Here is a 21,394-nt window from a genome sequence, read left to right as displayed (position 1 = left end):
CTAGTTTAACGTCAAGTCACATACCTTTTCTGCCACTTTCAGTGTGTACTTCCTTTAGTCGTGCATGAGTAATGGGAGTGGACATCTCACTGTTTCCAATGTTCTCCAGACTTTCAAAGTAATGTGGTGGCATCACCTGAAGAAATGCACAAATTCTAAATCGGTTCTGTTTGTTGCAACATTTCGCTATTTTGTACTTGACCCTGGTTACTTCAAATTGTTTTCTATTAATGAGATGAAGTGTTCAAATTTTTGTGAAGAAAATACAATGTGTTGCACTCCATCCTCTTTGCTGAACGATGATTTAAAGCTATAATTTACTATTTATATGTTCCTATGATATTCCTCTGATCGCCATTTTGTCCAAGGTTATTAACCCAGGAATCAAAATAACAAGCAATGGAATGCTAAGCATCCATCTAGTAATAAAGGAAAGATAAATTTTGAGGCTTCAGTCCAATAATTTGTAACGAAATTTAATGGAATCTAACTTCTGCATTATTTTAAAAACGTCAGTCATATCATCTTAAAGTCCAATGAAGCCACTGCCAGTTCTTTGAACAGACCCTGAAAATGGAGTGCCCTAAGACCATGGGGGGGCAGGGGGGTGAACGTTCGCAGTGGTTCTTCAAATCTGCCACCATAACCTCAGTAGAAGATGAGGAAATCCTAGAAAAATGGTGCAAATATCCCACAAAAATCAATGACACAGCGTTGCTGGCTGCATTTTCTGAGCGGCTTGTAACAGTCCCTCTAACTACTGTTGATTACGCCAGTCTGGCTACCAATGGGTGCAGCGTGCACGGTGTAGGAATGGAGCAGTAAGCTCTACACTGCAATTTTCAGTGCTACCACCGAATTCATGATGTTCATTGTCAGGTACTATACTGTGGGTCAGGCAGGATAGATCCCTGGATTACGAATTTTACCCTATACTTGCTCGTTTTTAATTTGGATTCCTCATAAATAATTTTGTCCTGCTCATTTACTTAGGTTAGGAAAAAATTTGGAAATAATGTTACCTGCGCTGCAGGATTCTTGTTAGAATACAGGTATTATTATGGTCAATAATTTTCTTCTACTGTACTTTTCCCTCCTCTCCTCCCTCTGGTCATTATGTCTGTTTTTAGTTGAGTAGGGAAGCAGCAGTGTTGAGGTTTGCAAGGTTTAAGTCTGAATAACCTCCTGGCTCCCCAGTGCCTGTCCACCATCTACAAGGCATAAGTCAGGAGCATGATAGAATACTCTCCACTTGCCTGGATGGGTGCAGCTCCAACAACATTCAAGAAGCTCGACACCATCCAGGACAAAGCAGCCCGCTTGCTAGGCACCCCATCCACCACTCAAAACATTCACTCCTTCCACCACCAGTGCACAGTGGCAGGAGCGTGTACCATCTACAAAACGCACTACAGTAACTCGCCAAACTTCCTTCGACAGCACTTTCCAAACCCGCAACCTCTACCACCTAGAAGAAGGGCAGCAGATGCATGGGTCACCACCAAGCTCCCCTCCAAGCCACAAACCATCCTGACCTGGAACTATATCGCTGTTCCTTCACTGTCGCTGGGTCAATGTACCTACACACATGAACTACAGCGGTTCAAGAAGATGGCTCACCACCACCTTCTCAAAGGCAATTAGGAATGGGCAATAAATGCCAGCCTTGCTAGTGACGCTCACACCCCTTAACGAATTAAAAAAAGGTTTGCAGAACAGTCAATATAGCATTTGACACGTAATGAAAAAGAGATCTAGTCAATGTGTTTATTTCCTTTACAAATCAGAATGATGGCCATAGTTTGTAATTAGATTGATGTAAAATACAAGAGTGAACAATAAATTGAAGATGGATACTCACCTCCTCACATGTTGGAACCTTGTTTTCTGAATCTTTAATTCCGTCCCAAAGGGGCGATTCTTGTTTCCACGCCATATTTTCCAGGATTGTTTCCTCAATATGATTTAGATGTTTTACTACCTCTCTGAAGAGACCGTCTTCTGCCCTTATAAGTACCTCTATCACCTACAAGATAGACAATTGCCTTGAAAAATATTCTAACAAAATATTCTGGATATAAAAGCACATCAAAGAATTTCCTGTTGCTGTCATCACCTTAACTGTACCTGTACTTATTACAAAATCATTTTCCCCCAAAGGTAGAATAATTTCAGATAGCAGTTTCCTATAACCAGGAATAATTAACACTGTGTGCAAAATCATGTATTATGTTAAATAGGGATCAATATTTGGATTGATTTGGAGTAAAAATGTCAATGCAAGGCATAGGGTCGATGAGAGACACTTCCAGATCAGAAAACAGCCTGTCAAATTTACTCTCAAACCAGTGGGGAAACAATGGATCACTCCTGAAAATTTGTTTTAAAAAATTGTCAAAGTTCTTGCTTATATGTGGAAATAAACCCACATCACTTCGCTAAAATGTAGCCAACATCTGCAGCAGGGTCACTGAATTTTCAATGTTTTTGAGGCTGAGCCACGATATTATAACAGCTCTTTGCTTAGCCTTGGCTCCAGTATCACCTTCTGCTCCAATAAGTCAAAGCAAGGCTTTTTGCCAGCCATGCTAAGTAAAGACATATGGGCTCCTCCTGTGCCTAACATCAGTTGTGCACCGGTTCCTGAGGCTTTAGACAGAGACAGTAGGATCAGAGATCTGTATTATTGGGTCCCCATCCACTATGTGCGTAATTCCTCACACATCGCCTACATGGGTTGGAGCCTTTAAATTCTATGTAAATGAAGCATGAGTGACGTTATTAATACCTTCCACATCATTGCCAATTACACCTGGCAGGTGTCTACCCTGAAGACTACCCAGGGAAACTGGGCAGTACAAGTTCCTGGTTGCGCCGTCAGATTGATGAATCTGTACAGGGTAGCCAATGACCTACTAAACCCTCTGGAATGTTTTGTTAATTCCTTCTTCAAGGCTACAGCTCTGGGTTGGAGTTTATCGAATTGCTTTTTCTCACTGCAGTAAGCATGTCAAAGTACTGCCAGGAACCTATGCTGACTTTAAGACCTGCAGCAGTGAACAACTTCACCTCCCCAATTTGATGTGAAGATCACTTTCCAGGCAATAGTCCTGCCTGGTGCTCACACAAGCCATTTAAATGGGTCTCACTCTGGAGTATTAATTTAAAAGAGTTAATAGAAGGCCAATTAGTACTGCTATACACTGCTTACCTTATAAAAGTGGTAGGGTGGAAGGTCATAGATCTCAATGATCCATGAAAAGTCTCCTGGAGGTTTATAGGAAAAGATAACTATTTCAAGGCAGCAAGCTAGAAGAGATCGATGAAATATATCTTGTTCCAATATCCCCTGTATGAAATGCAGAAACATTCACCATAATTTGATAAAGATAAACCAAGAACATCGGACATTAATTTGATTGATTCTTTATCGTACATATGCAATATGTTAGGGACTTTCTGGTCTGTATGGCACCATACAGTTCCAAAGGCCATCATGGGAGCTCATGTTTATATTTTTATTTCCCATGACCATTTGTTCATAATTGTGACATAATATCCATAAAACAAACACTGAAACAAAATCAGTTGTGGAAAAAGGAATACAAGAAAAATCAAAATGCTTCATATAAAAAGTAAGATAGAATCATAGAATGGTTACAGGACAGAAGGAGGCTGTTAGGCCTGTCATGTCTGAGCAAGCTCTCTGAAACAGCAACTCACTCAGTCCCACTCCTCCGCCCTTTCCCCGTAGCCCTGCAATTTTTTTCTGTTCAGATAATTATCCAATTCCCTTTTGAAAGCCTCGATTGCATGTGCCTCCACCACACCCTCAGGCACAGCTTTCCAGATCCTAACCACTCACAGCGTAAAAATATTTTTCCTCATGTCGTTATTGGTCCGTTTTCCAATCACTTTAAATCGGCGCCTCTGGCTCTCAACCCTTCTGCCAATGGGAACAGTTTCTCTCTATCTACTCTGTCCAGACCCCTCATGATTTTGAACACTTCTATCAAATCTCCTCTCAAACTTCATGAAGGAGAACAACCCCAACTTCTCCAAACTATCCACACAACTGAAGTCCATCATTCCTGGAACCATTTTCTTAAATCTTGTCTGCACCCTCTCTAAAGCCTTCACATCCATCCGAAAGTGCGGTGCCCAGAATTGGACACAGTACTGCAGCTGAGGCCGAACCAAAGTTTTATAAAGGTTCGTCATAACTTCCTTGCTTTTGTACTCTATTCCCCCATTTATAGAGCCCAGGATCCTGCATGCCTTATTAACCACTTTCTCAATCTGCCCTGCCACCTTAAGTGCGTTGTGCACATATATCCCCAGGTCTCTCTGTTCCTGCTCCCCTTTAGAATTGTGCCTTTTGTTTTATTTTGCCTCTCCTCATTCTTCCTACTAAAATGTAGCACTTCATACTTCACTACATTAAATTTCATCTGCCACATGTCCACCCATTCCACCACCCTGTTTATGTCCTCTTGAAGTCTATCATAATCCTCCTCACAGTTCACAATACTTCTAAGTTTTGTGTCATCTGCAAATTTTGAAATGTCCCTTGCACACTCAAGCTAAGGTCATTAATATAGATCAAGAAAAGCAGTGGCCCTAGTACTGATCCCTGGGGAACCCCACTGCTATCTTCCTCCAGCCCAATAAATGACCACTCATCACTAGTCTCTGTTCCTGGTCACTCAGCCAACTTTATATCCATGCTGTCACTGGGCCTTTTATTCCATGGGCTTTAACTTTGCTGACAAGCCTGTTATGTTGCACTTTATTGAATGCCTTTTGGAAGTCCATATACACCATATCAACTGAATTACCCTTATCAACCAACTCTGTTACCTCATCAAAAGACTCAAGCAAGTTAGTTGAACATGATTTGTCTTGAACAAATCTGTGCTGGCTTTCCCTAATGAATCATACATGTCCAAGTGATATTAAATATAATGCAAAATCAGAACAGTGAGCTGTTTATTGGAAGGTTTGCTGTTTCACTTAGGGTATTTCTAACTGAGGGGAAGATCTGACTGTTACCAAAATTTAAACAGTAACAAAAGCAACTTTTTGTTGCATCTTTGATTTGATCTTCCTCCCAATTGTAGCAGATTTGTCAGTCAGTACTGCCAACAAACAACACAGGAGCAACCGGGTGGGGTAGCGATGGCATCAAACAAGGAAGGGAGCTTAAGGAACTTATTGCTTCAAAGTCACAACATTTCAAAAGAAAATAATTCAAAATGAACTAAGAGCATTATGAAGCCTGCCACCGGCACAATTAAGGATTCATTTGTAATACTAAAAGCCCTGTGAGTGACAAGGGCTAAAACATAGATAGAAAAAGTTTCAACATTACTAGTGGTGACTTTGTGTGAAAACTACCCATAATTTATGTAACAGTTCAACTTCAAGTTGATTCTTTGTGATATTAGTGTGTGACAATTTACAGCCAATATTGCAAGCAGTAACTTCTAAGTTTTATCTTTTTAAAATATTTTAATTTGTACTTACAGTCAGATCTATCTCTCCTAACCTCCTCTTTTCCTGTTCAATGACTGTTTCCAGGACTTTGTAGTAAAGAACCTCTGCAAGTCGAAGGCGCTTAGTAGCATTATCTGTGCAATTAAAGACCAACTATATTAGTGTGCCCATTTTCCAGAGCAGACCACTACTTATCACTTCATTCCAAAGAAATAATTTACTACAACACAAGTAAGAATGGTCCCTCCTTAACTCAATATAATAAAAACCGTTTCACGCTTAGCCATAGGAAAATAGGAACAGCTGAAGAGAAAAGATAAAGAAGGACCCAGGCAAGAGTGGGTTGACACAGTTGGGGACAGTCAGAACTGCATCTGGTGGGTCAGAGTGAGATTTCGAGGGGCAAGGTCAAGGCAAGCTAAGAATTGCACAAGGTGGATTGGAACTTGCAGAGAATGAACCTAAATTAAGAGGGGACGGATTTTCCATTATTGACATGGACTGCAGACATCCAGACTTTATAGTCTTTGTAGAAATGAATGACAGAGCAACCCAATAATTGAAGCTCCAGTCAAGCATTTTTATCCTATAAATAATGGTATTTCATAGAAAGAGTCATAAAGAGATACAGCACTGAAACAGGCCCTTCGGCCCACCGAGTCTGTGCCAACCATCAACCACCCATTTATACTAATCCTACATTAATCCCATATTCCCTACCACAACCCCACCTTTCCTCAATTCTCCTACCACCTACCTACACTAGGGGCAATTTACAATGGCCAATTTACCTATCAACCTGCAAGTCTTTGGCTGTGGGAGGAAACTGGAGCACTCAGTGGAAACCCACGCGGCCACAGGGAGAACTTGCAAAGTCCACACAGGCAGTACCCAGAACTGAACCCAGGTCGCTGGAGCTGTGAGGCTGTGGTGCTAACCACTGCACCGCCCACATTTGTTAAAAGGTTCTGACAAAAATCTGTGTCAGCCATGCCACCAGTATTATTTTCTCGTATATAAACATAATGTATTCTTCCATATAAAAATGAACATTAACAATACAATATACTGAAAATAAATGTTTTTTTTATTTGCTAATGGGATGTCAGCATCGCTGGCAAGGCTGTCATTTATTGCCCATCCCTAATTGCCTTGGTGAAGGTGAAGGTGAGCTGCCTTCATGAACCGTTGCAGTCTATGTGGTGGAGATACACCCACAGTGCTGTCAGGGAGGGAGCAGGATTTTCACCTACGACGATGAAGGAAAAGTGATACAATCCCAAGTCGGGATAGTGTGTGACTTGGAGTGGAACTTGCAACTGGTGTTTCCATGGGCCTGCTGCCCTTGTTCTGCTAGGTAGTAGAGGTCACAGGTTTTGGAAGGCGCTGTAGAAGAAGCCTTGGCAAATTCCGACAATGCAATGTTGTAGATGGTACACATTGCAGCCACAGTGCCAGTAGTGGAGTGAGTGAATCTTCAAAGTGGTGAATGGGATTCCAATCAAGTGGGCTGCTTGGTCCTGGATGGTGTCGAGCTTCTTCAGTGTTGTTGCAGCTGCACCCATTCAGGCATGTTCCATCACATTCCTAGCTTGTGCTTTGTAGATGGTGGAAAACTTTGGGGGGTCAGAAGGTGAGTTACTCATCCACAGAATACCCAGCCTCTGATCAGCTCTTGTAGCCACAGTATTTACGTGACTTGTTCAGTTAAGTTTCTGGTCATTGGTAACCCCCAGGATCATTATGTAGCAGTTATCCCCATTGTGCTTTGGTAGTGGTTTTTCAGTAACTTATGCTGTTAATTTTGTTTAGCATCACCTATACTGACCTATTGAGAAGCCAGAGTGATCCTTAGTGGACTGTGTGTAATGATGACAAAATATTTCACCCATCTCTTTGACTCTGTTAAGAACAGACTGTGTCGGATCTCTGGAGCAAGACCTGGGAGAAAGGTAAACGCATTATCATACATGTGAACAACTGTGAATTAAAATTCTTCAGGGTTGGATTCCCGTTTCAGCAAAAACAAATGGAAGAATGCCTATTTTTCTGCATATCTAATTACCTGTGAACAAAATCACAGGAGATCTACAGCTTTGTTTGTAGACTATTAATTGTGAAGAAAAATAGAGATTTTTCTCTGTTCTACTTAAAATAAAAATTCCACTCCATTTGTGTCTTAAAATGCGCAAGAAGAGTTAACAACCATATCATATATTATGACATCATAATACAGAGCTGCGTCAATTACATCATTTTTTTGTCGTCCCACTGCCTTAGTTTCACACCATATTGTGTTGCCTTGGGACATTCATACATAGGCATGATTTTGGCTACCTTTACTCAACCTTATTTTAGTAATTCTCCAGTATCTTTATCTTCAAACGTAACTCAGGCATTTTGTAAAATAAATTAACAATTTTCACGTCAATAGCAGTTGGTAGCTTATTCCATACATTAACATTCTTTTGTGGGAAGAAAGCTGCAGTTAAAACTTCAGCCCTTGATCTCCTAATCTTTAGATCATGACACCTTATTGTTTAGGGAAATGTTTTACTTCCACATTCTCCATACTGATCAATGTTTCAAAGATTCCAATTGTATTTCCCCTAAGATTCTTTGCACCAGAGATATTAATGGAAAGTGCCTCACCTGACCTAAAATCAATGCAAATAAAAATCAAGACATGTAACCAGGGCTGCTAATTCGCTATCCTCTGTTTTATACTATTGCGCAAAGTCAAAATTACCCCCAATATTTTATGTTATATCTGAAATATCCTGCTTTTATTTGCTTTATTTATGGCTGCTTCATTTTTATGTTCAGACCAGTTCACAACACCTTCAGATCCCCTTCAAAATCCAATTTCTGCCAGGGTTTCCTTACACCAAACTTTCTCAGACACTTTCTCTGAAAATTGAATATGCTAGATTCCTCTCTCCTACCATCTTTTAATTTGCTCCTTTGTAAACAAATAACTTGCAGTTATATTGCATCTGTTATATCTCAAGCCCTTTTCATCCAATGAGTAACTTTTGGCCCTGAGATGAGCTTCAGCTGTCATATCAGCTCCAGCACTAAAACCACCTACTTCTACCTCCGTAGCATCACCTGTCTGCATCCTTTTCTCAGCTCATCTGCTGCTGAAACTTTAACCATGCTTTTGTTACCTCCAGTCTTGACTTTTCCAATGCTCTCCCATCGTCAACTCTCCCGAAACTTGAGCTCATCCAAAACTCTGCTGTCTGCATCCTAACCTGCACCAGGTCCCATTCACTCATCATTCCTGTGCTCACTGACCTACACTGGTTCCCAGTTCAGCACATCCTCAATGTTAAAATTCTCATCCTTGATTTCAAGTTCCCTACATGGTCTCATCCCTTCCTCTCTCTGTAACCTCCTCCAGCCCTCTGAGATTTCTGGGCTCCTCCAATTCTAGTCCCCTTGTGCAACCCCGATTTTAATCACTCCACAACTGGCAACTCATGTCTTCTGCTGCCTATGCCCTAAGCTCTGGAATTCCTTCCCCAAGCCCCTCTCTCTCTTCCTTTAAGATGCACCTTAATAATTATCTCTGAACAAGGTTTTGGTCACCTGTCTTAATATTTCCTTATGTGGCTTAGAGTTAAATTTCTGTTTGATAACGCTGCTGTGAAATGCCTTGGGACGATTTACTACATTAAAGATGATATATAAGTGCAAGTTGTTGTTGTTGTTGAAGTGTAATCATTGTTGCTTTGTAGGTAAATGCGACAGTCAAGCTGCACACAGCAAGGATCCAAAAACAATGAGAAGAATGTTCAGTTAATCTGTTTCTGGTCTTGCTGGTCAAGAAATAAATGTTGGTTAGGATACTATCCCTGCTCTTTTTCAAATACTGCCGTAGGATCTTGTACATGACCCTAAACAGGCAGACAAGGCCTCATCTGAAAGACAGCGGCTCCAACAGTACATTACTCTATCAGTACATACAGTATCAGCATAGATTATGTCCTCAAGTCCACGGAGTAGGGTTTGAACCTGCAACCTTCTACCTCAGAGTTCTATCACACAGCCAAGGCTGACAAGTCAGATGAAATGCTTTGGGGGAATCTAAATATATATTAATTGCACCTTCTTACTATTCTGTTGTGGAAACCTCAACAAGATAATAGATTTGTTAGTCATGATCTTTCTCTTCCACATTCATCCTGACACAATAAAAGTTTAATTCATGTAAGTGACAGTCTACGCCATCTATGAGGACAGTCACTAATAACTTGTCCAGGACAGTTTCTGTTGTGTAGTCCACAGTGTCTGTTTTCACTTTCTTGGGAAGTCATACTCTCCAGTTTCTTCTGAAGTATAGGTTTTTCCCCCAACCACATCCATAACTGTTTCAGATCATCCCAAATATTATGTTATCTTCCTTTATGAAGAAATAATTCATTAAGAATCTCCAGTATGTCCTGTACTTTTACTACCCAACTGTCAAAGTTACTGTGTGTTATTTACCTGTTCATTAAAAATATACCTCATAGAGTCATAGCGTTACACAGCACAGAAACAGGCCCTTCAACCCAACACCTCTGCGCCGATCATCAAGCACCCATCCAATCTAATCCCATTTTCCCGCACTTGGCCCGTAGCCTTGTATGCTATGGCATTTCAAGTGCTCATCTAAATATTTCTTAAATGTTGTGAGGGTTCCTGCCTCTACCACCCCTTCAGGCAATGTGTTGCAGATTCCAACCACTCTCTGGGTGAAAAAAAATGTCCTCAATTCCCCTCTAAACTCCTGCCCCTTACTTTAAATCTACGCCCCCTGGTTACTGACCCCTCTGCTAAGGGAAAAAGGTTATCTATCCTATCAATGCCCCTCATCATTTTGTATACCTCAATCAGGTCCCCCCTCAGCCTTCTCTGCTCTAAGGAAAACAACCCCAGCCTATCCAATCTCTCTTCATAGCTGAAATGCTCCAGCCCAGGCAACATCCTGGTTAATCTCCTCTGCACCCTCTCCAGTGCAATTACATCCTTCCTATAGTGTGGTGCCCAGAACTATATACAGTACTCCAGGTGTGGCTGAACCAGAGTTTTATACAGCTCCTCCCTGCTCTTATATTCTATGCCTCGGCTAATAAAAGCAAGTATCCCATATGCCTTCCTATCCACTTTATCTACCTGCGCTGCTGCCTTCAGTGATCTATGGACAAGTACCCCAAGGTCCCTCTGACCCTCTGTACTCCCTAGGGTCCTACCATCCATTGTATATTGCTTGTTAGTCCTCCCAAAGTGCATCACCTCACACTTCTCAGGATTAAATTCCATTTGCCACTGCTCCGCCCATCTTACCAGCCCAACTATATCATCCTGTAATCTAAAGCTTTCCTCCTCACTATTTCCGACACCACCAATTTTCGTGTCATCTGCGAACTTACTGAACATACCTCCTATATTCACGTCTAAATCATTAATGTACATGACAAATACTTGGCATCAGGTGGCAGGACTATATCTCCAACACAGAAGTCCTTGAAGCGGCCAACATCCCCAGCTTATACACACTACTGAGTCAGCGGCGCTTGAGATGGCTTGGCCATGTGAGCCGCATGGAAGATGGCAGGATCCCCAAAGACACATTGTACAGCGAGCTCGCCACTGGTATCAGACCCACCGGCCGTCCATGTCTCCGTTATAAAGACGTCTGCAAACGCGACATGAAATCGTGTGACATTGATCACAAGTCGTGGGAGTCAGTTGCCAGCATTCGCCAGAGCTGGCGGGCAGCCATAAAGACAGGGCTAAATTGTGGCGAGTCGAAGAGACTTAGTAGTTGGCAGGAAAAAAGACAGAGGCGCAAGGGGAGAGCCAACTGTGCAACAGCCCCAACAAACAAATTTCTCTGCAGCACCTGTGGAAGAGCCTGTTACTCCAGAATTGGCCTTTATAGCCACTCCAGGCGCTGCTTCACAAACCACTGACCACCTCCAGGCGCGTATCCATTGTCTCTCGAGATAAGGAGGCCCAAAAGAACATGACAAATAGTAAGGGTCCCAGCACCGATCCCTGCAGTACCCTACTCGTCATAGGCCTCCATTCACAAAAACAACCCTCGACCATCACCCTCTGCCTCCTGCCACTAAGCCAATTTTGGATCCAATTTGCCAAATTACCTTGGATCCCATGGGCTCTTACCTTCTTAACCGATCTACCCATGCGGGACCTTATCAAAAGCCTTACTGAAGTCCATGTACTCTACATCAACTGCTTTACCCTCATCTACACATCTCGTCACCTCCTCGAAAAATTCAATCAAATTTGTTAGACACGATTTCCCCCTGACTATCCCTGATTAATCCCTGCCTCTCCAAGTGCAGATTAATCCTGTCCCTCAGAATATTTTCCAATAATTTCCCTACCACTGACGTTAGACTCACAGGCCTATAATTACCTGGTTTATCCCTGCTACCTTTCTTGAATAATGGTACCACATTCGCTGTCCTCCAGTCCTCTGGTACCTCTCCTGTGGCTAGAGAGGATTTGAAAATTTGTGTCAGAGCCCCTGCTATCTCCTCCCTTGCCTCACATAGCAGCCTGGGATACATCCCATCTGGGCCTGGGGATTTATCCATCTTTAAGCCCACTAATACAGCTAATACTTCCTCCTTTTCAAAGCTAATTTGCTCAAGTATATCACTTTCCCCCTCCCTGATCACTACACCTACATCGTCCCTCTCCATAGTGAACACAGATGAAAAGTAATCATTCAAAACCTCACCTATGTCCTTCGGCTCCACACACAGATTGGCTCTTTGATCCCTAATGGGCCCCACTCTTTCCCTGGTTATCCAATTGCCCTTAATATACTTATAAAATACCTTGGGATTTTCCTTTATCTTGTCTGCCAGTGTTTTTTCATGCCCCCTCTTCGCTCCCCTAATTACTTTTTTAAGTACCCCACTTCACTTTCTATACTCCTCTAGGGCCTCCGCTGTTTTCAGCACTCTGAATCTGCCATAAGCCTCCTTTATTTTCCTTATCCAATCCTCTATATCCCTTGACATTTCAGGTTCCTTTGACTTGTTGGTCCTACTCTTCACCTTTACAGGTACATGTTGGACCTGAACCCTCATTATTTCCTTTTTGAATGACTCTTGTCTGATGTAGACTTTCCTACAAGAAGCTGATCCCAATCCTGTTTTATCATATTGAAATCTGCCTTCCCCCAATTTAATACTTTTACTTCTGGTCCCTCTTTGTCCTTTTCCATAACTACCGTAAATCTTCGAGCTATGGTCACTATCCCAGAAATGCTCCCCCACTGCCACTTCTACCACTTGTCCGGTTTCATTCCCTAGGATTAAGTCCAGTACCGCCCCTTCTCTTGTAGGTCTCTCTACGTGCTGGCTCCAAAAGCTCTCCTGAATGCACTTGAAGAATTTAAGCCTTTTGCATTAATACTATCCACTCTAATGTAGGGGAAGTTGAAATCCCCTGCTATTATTACCCTATTATTTTTGCACCTCTCTGAGATTTGCCTACATATCTGCTCCTCTATCTCTCCCTGACTGTTTGGAGGCCTGTAATACACTCCCAGCCACGTGATTGCCCCTTTTTGATTTCAAGTTCTACCCATATGGCCTCATTAGAGGAACCTTCAAAGATATCATCCCTCCTTACTGCAGTAATTGACACCTTAATCAACAGTGCAATGCCACCTCCTCTTTTACCCCCTCCCCTATCATGTCTGAAGGCTCTATATCCTGGGATATTGAGCCGCCAGTCCTGCCCTTCCCTCCACCATGTCTCAGTGATAGCAATAATATCATATTCCCATGTGTTAATCAAAGCCCTCAATTCATCTGCCTTACTAGTAAGACTCCTTGCATTAAAATAGATACAATCCAGCCTTGCATTACTTGCTTGAGCCTTAACAGGTCTACATTTACTCTGCCTTCCAGACTGACTCAGTTTTTCTTCTATATTTGATTGTACATCATCCCATACTGTGCTTCCACTCTGTATCCCATCCCCCACCAAATTAGTTTAATTAGCTAACCTCCCAGCAAGGCTGTTGGTCTCGTTCCGGTTCAGGTGCAACCCGTCCAACTTGTACAGGTCCCACCTACACCGGAAATAGGCCCAGTGATCCAGGAAACTAAAGCCCTCCCTCCTGCACCATCTCTTCAGTCATGCATTCATCTGCTCTAACCTCCTATTCCTATACTCACTAGCCCATGGCACCGGGAGAAACCCAGAGATTACAACCTTTGAGGTCCTACTTTTTAATCTTCTGCCTAGCTCCCTAAATTCTTTATGCAGGACCTCATCCCTCTTTCTACCTATGTCATTGGTACCAATGTGGACCACGACCTCCAGCTATGCACCCTCATCCTCCAGAATGCTCTGTAACTGCTAGGTGACATCCATGCACCAGGGAGGCAACATACCATCCTGGAATCACATCTGCGACCACAGAAACGCCTATCTGTTCCACTAACCATAGAATCCCCTACCACTGTTGCCCTCTTGTCCTTTTTCTTCATCCCAGCACAGCTGAGTCACCCATGATATTCCGGTTATGACTCTTGGTGCATTGTCCAGAGGAACCCTCTCTCTTATCAGTACTCAGAACTGAATACCAGTTAGAAAGTGGGATGTCTTCTGGGAACTCCTGCACTACCTGCCCTGACCTCTTTGTCCGTCCGGCAGCCACCCAGTCCCCCCGTGACTGTGCTCGCCTAGGCACCGGGTTGACTACCTCCTGCAATGTGCCATCCACATAGTCCTCCACCTCGCGGATGCGCCACAGTGACTCCAGCCGCCGCTCGAGCTCCAAAACCCGAAGCTCAGGCTTCTGCAACCGGAGACACTTTCTGCAGACATGTTCGCCAAGGTCACATGCCACGTCCACGACTTCCCACATTGCACAGGAGGCACATTCCACTTGGCCAAGCTGCCCTGCCATTACTTAACTATACAATGAAAACCTGCTAGTGCAATAACTTACCAGCTATTTACAATCAGCTTTTATCCCCTGTACCTTCGAGGCTGAGAAAGAAAGAGACCAAACAGCATCTTCCACCGCCCCCAACCAGGGAAAATACCCACACTCAACCCATGGACTCACTCAGTGCAAACAGTACTCTACAGTTAGCAATTACTAACAATTTACAGGTAGCTATCCTAGGGCTTTAATTTAAAAGGAACCTTTTTTTTAAACTCTAGTCTATATCAGCTATCACTAGGCAATAACAGCTGCCGCCGACTGACCAATCAGCGCACAGAATTTCAGTGATGTCACTATTAATTTTTTATCCACTTAATCCAGAGCGCGCACAGAAACAGTCAGAGAGCCCGCTGCCGCCCCGGATGTCTGGTTGGTGAAGGGCTGTGAGCAAGACTCTTCCTTTTATAGCTCTTCTCCAGCCCTGTTCCTTCCAGGTCCGCCGCTGCCCCAGATGTCAAAAATTGTTTTGTATTTTTGTGTACTAAGCAATATTTTATTCCATTCTTATTTTTGTTTTCTTGTTTGCCTTAAGATTATCTCCATACTCATCTTATTCTCATCTTTCGTCTTATGTATTTCATTAAGACTCTTACCAAAACTTCTGTTTATTATGTATGCCATCTTTTACCTCCCAAGTTTTAAAGTTCTTTACTTGTCCCTTAATCATATTCTTTGACTGTAACCCTGTAGATTTAACAAAAAACTTCTGTTCATATTCCTTTAGAACTAAGTCATAAAGGGTGAAATTCAACTTCAGTGGGGGAGCAAAGCTGGCGGAGGCGAAACAGTCGGCCGTCATACAACCTGCTCAATACTCCTTTCCGGTGAAGTCAATCGAAAGGATATTGGGCAAGGTGTGTAATCTGCTACCACCTCTACTGAAGGTGAACCTCATCCCCAGAGAGCCACTTTTTATTAGATTATACATAAACTGAATTAAGCACTTAGATTGGCTACAACCTTCTGTCCAATTAGAAGACATCCTGGCAATGGCCAAAGAGGTTTCAGTTATTCAAGTAATGTTGTTTTGAAAAGTTACGCACATGCACACACACACACACACACACAAGTTAAAGTTAATCAATTATCAACTGACAGCCCTATTAGTACAACCAATACCTTTCTGCACATAATTTACTGTTAGTACATCTCAATAAGCAGCGATACAGTTACAAAATCAATTACACTTAATAATTTTCATCATTATTGATAAATGAGCTCCTTCACTTCTGATTTCGGGTGTTCATAGGCATTTTTCCACTTTCAACTTTTATTTTTAGTAACTTATAGCTTTCATACAAACTGTTATATAGCTTGAGAAACCAAGAGTCATTTTCATCTGTTCCCATGAATTATGAATGGGTCACAATTCTTTCATACAGATTCACACAATTTCTACCTGTTCAGCTGCTTCAGTCAATGCATTGTAAATAACAGCCCTTCAGATAACAATTACCATGGTTCTCATGACTGCAGATTGGCTACAATCTGTTGCAATATGGGATAATCAGAACCAAATGTTCCATATTTTTGGCTGCAGTATGAAATACTCATCTATTTTAAAGTCATCTCAGCCTCTACAGAAGTATTTCTAGATTGTGAATAGTTAATTAATGATCTATAACAACTCAGACTATATATGACCTTTAATAATATTGCAAACATTCTGACCAAATATTAATAAGAAGGGTGTTAAATGGCAACATCTCTAACTATATAATGTTACCTGAAAAAATACAATTTGTACCTTAACATACATAGCTCACCTGAAAACCTGTAACAATTTCTCACTTGGGGCATTTTTCAGCCCAGTTAGTATGGCATGAAGACGACTAACGCACTGTGTTGCAGAGGATATTGGGGTCACACACAGGTTGCTCTCCTTCATATACTTGCGACCAGTAAGTGGTGTTGAAACTGTGAGTGCCCTGGACTGGTGGAGAAAATGGGTAATGTTAAGGTGATCACAATCTTTCATCCTAATATATCTAGTGATTATTCCAAATTTAAAAATTGTACAAAGAGACTGCAAATGGCCGAATACTTAGTGACATTCACAAGTGGGTTATGAAGGCCTTGCTTATAAGTAGGCTAAGAATTAATTCAAGGAATTTATATTTGTGTGTCTACCCAAGAAATTGGATCTAAAATTACATAAGGGGGGATTTTCCAATGGCACACTTGCTGGACAGTGTCGCCTGTCAGAAGTACATATTGAGAATGCAGAGGTTCTTTGCATGATCTTTGAACCATTAATTTAACAGCGCACACAAATTTCCAGCATGGTTCCCTGCAACCCCTGACAAACAAGGCTGTCCTCTAGGCACTGTCCACAGTCAGAAAAATATCATTCAAACGAAACTTTCATAATAAACTGTTTTTAATAATCCAGCAGTCACTCTGCATACCTAAGATTATTAACCCAGCCTTGAGACAACTTTCAGATAACAATGGTGTTTGGCATGTTGGATTAGAAGTAGTTCCCCTGACTTTAGCAAAGTGCTGTGGGCTGAGTACACATAAATGTTATTTACTAATATCTTGCCTTCTCAGTATGACATCACTTAAAAGAAGTAAGATTGTTGCACGTTGGGACAGCAGAAAGCTGGTATCATTAAATTGTATTTGCTGTTAGATCTTGGCTCAGTGCTGAGGTCGGAAAACTACTGGGCTCAAAGTTCAGCTGCCATATCATCCCTCATCATTCCAATGAGGACCAGATTGAGCTAATGCTTAAAACTGTTCAGCAATCTAAGACAGCTTTTCGCATTATCAATTTTTAAAAATAGCAGTATTTTTAAGTTTAATACAATTTTTGTGGGCCCGCTTCTAAATTGAGTGATACATATTTATTCATGTCTACTTATTTTGTACCACAAACAAAAAAAATGTTGACTACAAATTCATTTTAAATTTACTGAAACTGTAGGTTAAGGGTTAAACATTGAACCAAGTAATTCTTTACAGACCTAACAAGAAAACTACAGTGACTTCATAGCAATTATTAGGGCTGACTATCCGAATACATATTGCTGACAAGAAGCCCCAACTGCCAGCTGTGCATATCAGGAAACCAGGGCACCACTGACTTGGAAGATTGGCCTGATCATGCCACCTAAGGTGTTATATTGCCACTGTTATCAGAGGTTTAAAAATATGGTCTCAAAATATCCTTGTGTGGGTGAGGGTAGAAATTCTGTCTGCCCCAGAAGCCTAGCATTCCAAAAGAAGTATGTGGGCTGGGAGAATTGTATCAGTCACTAGATTTCCTGCTGTACCCACCTCAATGAACTGCACATCAGGGAAGATATTGGTGTCCAGTTCAATGACGCAGTGGGCCCAACAACGGCCCTCCAGACCAGGGTCATGACCTGAACATCCAGGTGCTTTGACAAAGGCTACCAATTTGAAAGTGTACTGTGCTTTTAAGCCAGTCCTACCAGCTTTGCACTTATGAAATTTGGAAATGTCCTCTCTAGTAAGACAGCATTTGTGCCCGTCTAATTTATGTAAATGAGATGGCTGTGGCCTGAAACTTTGATGAGGTCAGGCTCCCTTTGCACTGGCAGAGCACAGTTTCTGCTCCAGCATTAACAGCAATGGTGTAGGATTACGGAGATTTGGGTTCTTGCAGTTAAATGTAGCTACTGTGTATTTAAATCTGACAACATTTCTGATACAATCTGAGTTTTAGTTTGCTCCTTACTTAGCGTGAACTGGTAGATTCAATCCTATGATATAAAATTTCAATTAAAAGCTACTGGCTACTAAATTCGATAAGGCACAGAAACAGGCATGAGGAATCGCGATGCATAATTAAAACCCACCTGTTGCTTCCAATGCTGGTGGCAGGCAAACTTCGCGCTGTCTGCTCATTTACATGATTGCAGCTTGTAGCCCGCACAAAGCTCGCTGTTGAATGGCTGTATGCATAAGCAGGGGGCTCAAAATTGTGAGAGGCTAGCAAGAGTTCAACCTACCCTGAATTACTTAAAACCAGCCTGCAGCTATTAAAAGAAAAGTGCATTTTGGCTGGAGCAGGTGCTGGAAATCATGCTAAAAATGTGTTTGACCTAGGAAAGACAAAAGAATGGTACAACATGGCAGAGCGCGGGCTCCAAGGTTCTCCTATGCCATCCCAGAAGCCTTGGTGCAGGAGCTGGAGAGGAGAGAGGTCCTCTGTGCAGAGGGGACCAGGAGGCCCTCCAAACAGACACTGAGAAGGCAGTGGGAGCAGATAGCTGTGGCGGTCACTGCCAGCAGTGTAGCCCCTAGGACCTGAATGCAATGCCACAAGAAGTTCATTGACCTCACACAAGTCATCAAGGCAGTGAATATACCGCCAAATGCCGTATCCCATGTACTACATGACTTACTCACACTCTACGCAATGCACCACACCCCTATCACTCACCCATCAACAATCTCTATCAAACATGACTCATAACTAACATTCATAGCTTCATCTCACCTTCACACACTTAGCACTGCTACAAGCCTCACATCCATATCTCACAGTTTGCACACACTGATAGCTATTCAACTTTGACATCCACATCACTCAAACGCAAAACACCATACTCACACTTTCTTCTCTCTTGCAGGACATAGTGGTGCACAGCCACAAACAGCAGCACCTAACCGCCAGGAACCAGGCATGGCTGCACATCGTCACGCTGAGGGAGGAGATGGTGCTCGCCATCACTGGAGCAGCCATGACTGAGTCTGTGGCAGCGACAGGGTTGAAAGGATCGGACATGATGGTATGCTCATACCTAATCCTCCTTCTCACATCACACCTACCCCTCATCCCATAATCTCTTCTGATTTACAAGCTGCAGATGGTCTAAGCATGCTCTCTTGCTTTCCCACACTCCTGTAACCACAACCCTACCCTTGTGTCTTTCTCCTTTCAGATGCCCAAGAACTGCAAATAGGCCAAGCAGTGGTGCAGGAGCAAGAAGTGGAAGAAGAGACTGATGATGAAGAAATACCATCACTCATTCTCACACTCGCAGCCACCAGTTCAGATACTGATAGAGGGTTGCTTAGATGCAGCATCTGTATATGGTGAGCTACCGGGCATGAGTAGCCTGCAGCCAGGGCTAATGTCTCACAGTGCAATTGCAGCCCACTAATATGGTCCTCTATACACAAAGACCCATTTTCACGATCAAGATGCACAACCAACAATTAATAATACCCTTCATTCAATCACATTTCATTATTCTATTTTGGGTGATTCTGTATACTGCACAAGTTAAAGTATGACACGAACATCGCACAGCATTAATTCAACCTAAAGGAGATTGTTTGGTCCATTGACTTTAGTAAATAAAAGGCTTCAAATGGTACATACAAACTGATATAAAACCAGGTCTAACAGTTGTAGAACCTTATTAGACCACATGGAACTAAATATCCTCAAAATTTCTGCTCAGCATGCCCAACTACTCCAGCACATTTCCAGCAGAATTCTTGGAAAAGGCTGGGGCCCAAATTTACCAGGTATTGGGGAAGTCCTGCCTCTTACGAGGGAATAGGGCCAGAGGCTGGACTCCCTATCCTGAGCATTCCTGCTTCCATGTGGAGTTAAGCATTAAACTGGAGGGCAGTATACTGAGGGATTTGGTGTATTAGTTACTAGAATGACAGAAGTGAGATACAACCAGGTGAACTAGCCTAGACCACCGAGGATGGGTAATTAAAAAAATTGGACTCCCTCTTACAAGGGAGAGAGCTGTATAGGGTCTCTGGTCAGGGGCCTAGGCACAGAAGATGCGCCTGTAGTGATACAGGAATCAGTTGTTTTATGCACATGAGATGCCCTTGTACTGCCCCTGCAAATTCCGACAAAGTCAGCAGTGGAGAGTACCAGTGGGTGCCATCCCACTGCAACTGCCGGGATTGCAACCTGTATGTTTTCCAGTATTATTTAGTAATTCTGACATAGTACTATCTGTTGTAACTTCAACTAGAAAGCTCAATACTTACGTTGTCAAAATGTTGCTGAAGATTGTGCTCCACTTGCATCCTTTCAGCTGTTTCTGTATTTGACATGTTGCTCAGAAACCTATTTGGGGTTCCTATTTCTTCATCTGCATCATCTTCCAGGAAAATCCTTTCATCTATGTTTCCCACAGTTAACACATATTCTTCGTAGGCCTTGTCAATGGCTTTACTGTAACAAAAGAGAGAAAAAAATAACAGAACATGTTCTAAATTAAAGCCAGACTTCAGCTATTCAGGTACTTTCCATATTTACAAATGCGGTAAAGAAAACACATGCACTTTTCATGTCCTCATGATGTCGCAAAGCTTCACATTCAATGAAGTATATTCTAAGTGTAGTCAAGATTCTAATATAAACAACACACTAGCTAATTTATGGATAGCAAGGTCCTACAAACAACAATGAGTTAATTGACCAGACAATCTTTTTTGGTGGTACTGGTTGAGGGTTAAATGGTGGCCAGGACTCTGGGATAACATCAAACTGGGGTTACTCAGAACAGCAGCTTTTTCCAAACCCATATGGGAGAGCCCAAACAACTTGTTCCTCAACCTTCATCCAACTGCATCACAAAAATGTAGTTCAATAAGCTAGTGGCAAGCTGATGCACAATCAGACACTATGGACTGAATTTTATGATCCTGCCGCCGGGAGCTGCAGTGGGTGCACAAAAAGGCAGTGGTCCCGCTTGTGATATGAGCAGCCGTGCCGCTGAAATTATGCAGTGGGTGGCCATTTTACATAATGACGATGCCCCCCCACCCCCCCCCCACAAATCACGTGGCGGGGTGGCCATGGAGATACCGTTCACAATGTTATCTGCTGTTCCCCTCATTCAGACACTAGTACCTTGCAGAGTTCCACCCATTTACACACAAGCCCCTTTCAGAGCT

At 42.4% G+C, this 21,394-nt stretch overlaps 1 protein-coding gene across 2 annotated transcripts in view; it reads right to left on the bottom strand.

Annotated features, from left to right (window-relative positions):
- Positions 1-21,394, bottom strand: part of rbl2 (retinoblastoma-like 2 (p130)) — a 176,648-nt gene that overhangs the window by 46,213 nt on the left and 109,041 nt on the right. For both annotated transcript variants that reach the window (XR_010976710.1, XM_068049452.1), the window contains exons 8-14: positions 20,483-20,669; positions 16,255-16,421; positions 7,325-7,437; positions 5,527-5,630; positions 3,212-3,349; positions 1,862-2,026; positions 25-136 (exon numbers count right to left, since the gene is read on the bottom strand). Coding sequence is in view for 1 of the 2 variants with exons in the window: in XM_068049452.1 (XP_067905553.1) it covers positions 25-136; positions 1,862-2,026; positions 3,212-3,349; positions 5,527-5,630; positions 7,325-7,437; positions 16,255-16,421; positions 20,483-20,669 (986 nt within the window). In the remaining variant the exon portion in view is untranslated. The remainder of the gene's footprint in view (positions 1-24; positions 137-1,861; positions 2,027-3,211; positions 3,350-5,526; positions 5,631-7,324; positions 7,438-16,254; positions 16,422-20,482; positions 20,670-21,394) is intronic.

This window comes from Heterodontus francisci, chromosome 17 (genome assembly GCF_036365525.1).
Source record: "Heterodontus francisci isolate sHetFra1 chromosome 17, sHetFra1.hap1, whole genome shotgun sequence".
Lineage (NCBI taxonomy): Eukaryota > Metazoa > Chordata > Chondrichthyes > Heterodontiformes > Heterodontidae > Heterodontus > Heterodontus francisci.
The sequence above is the reverse complement of the archived record's forward strand: the minus strand, read 5'-3'. Positions and strand labels throughout refer to the sequence as shown.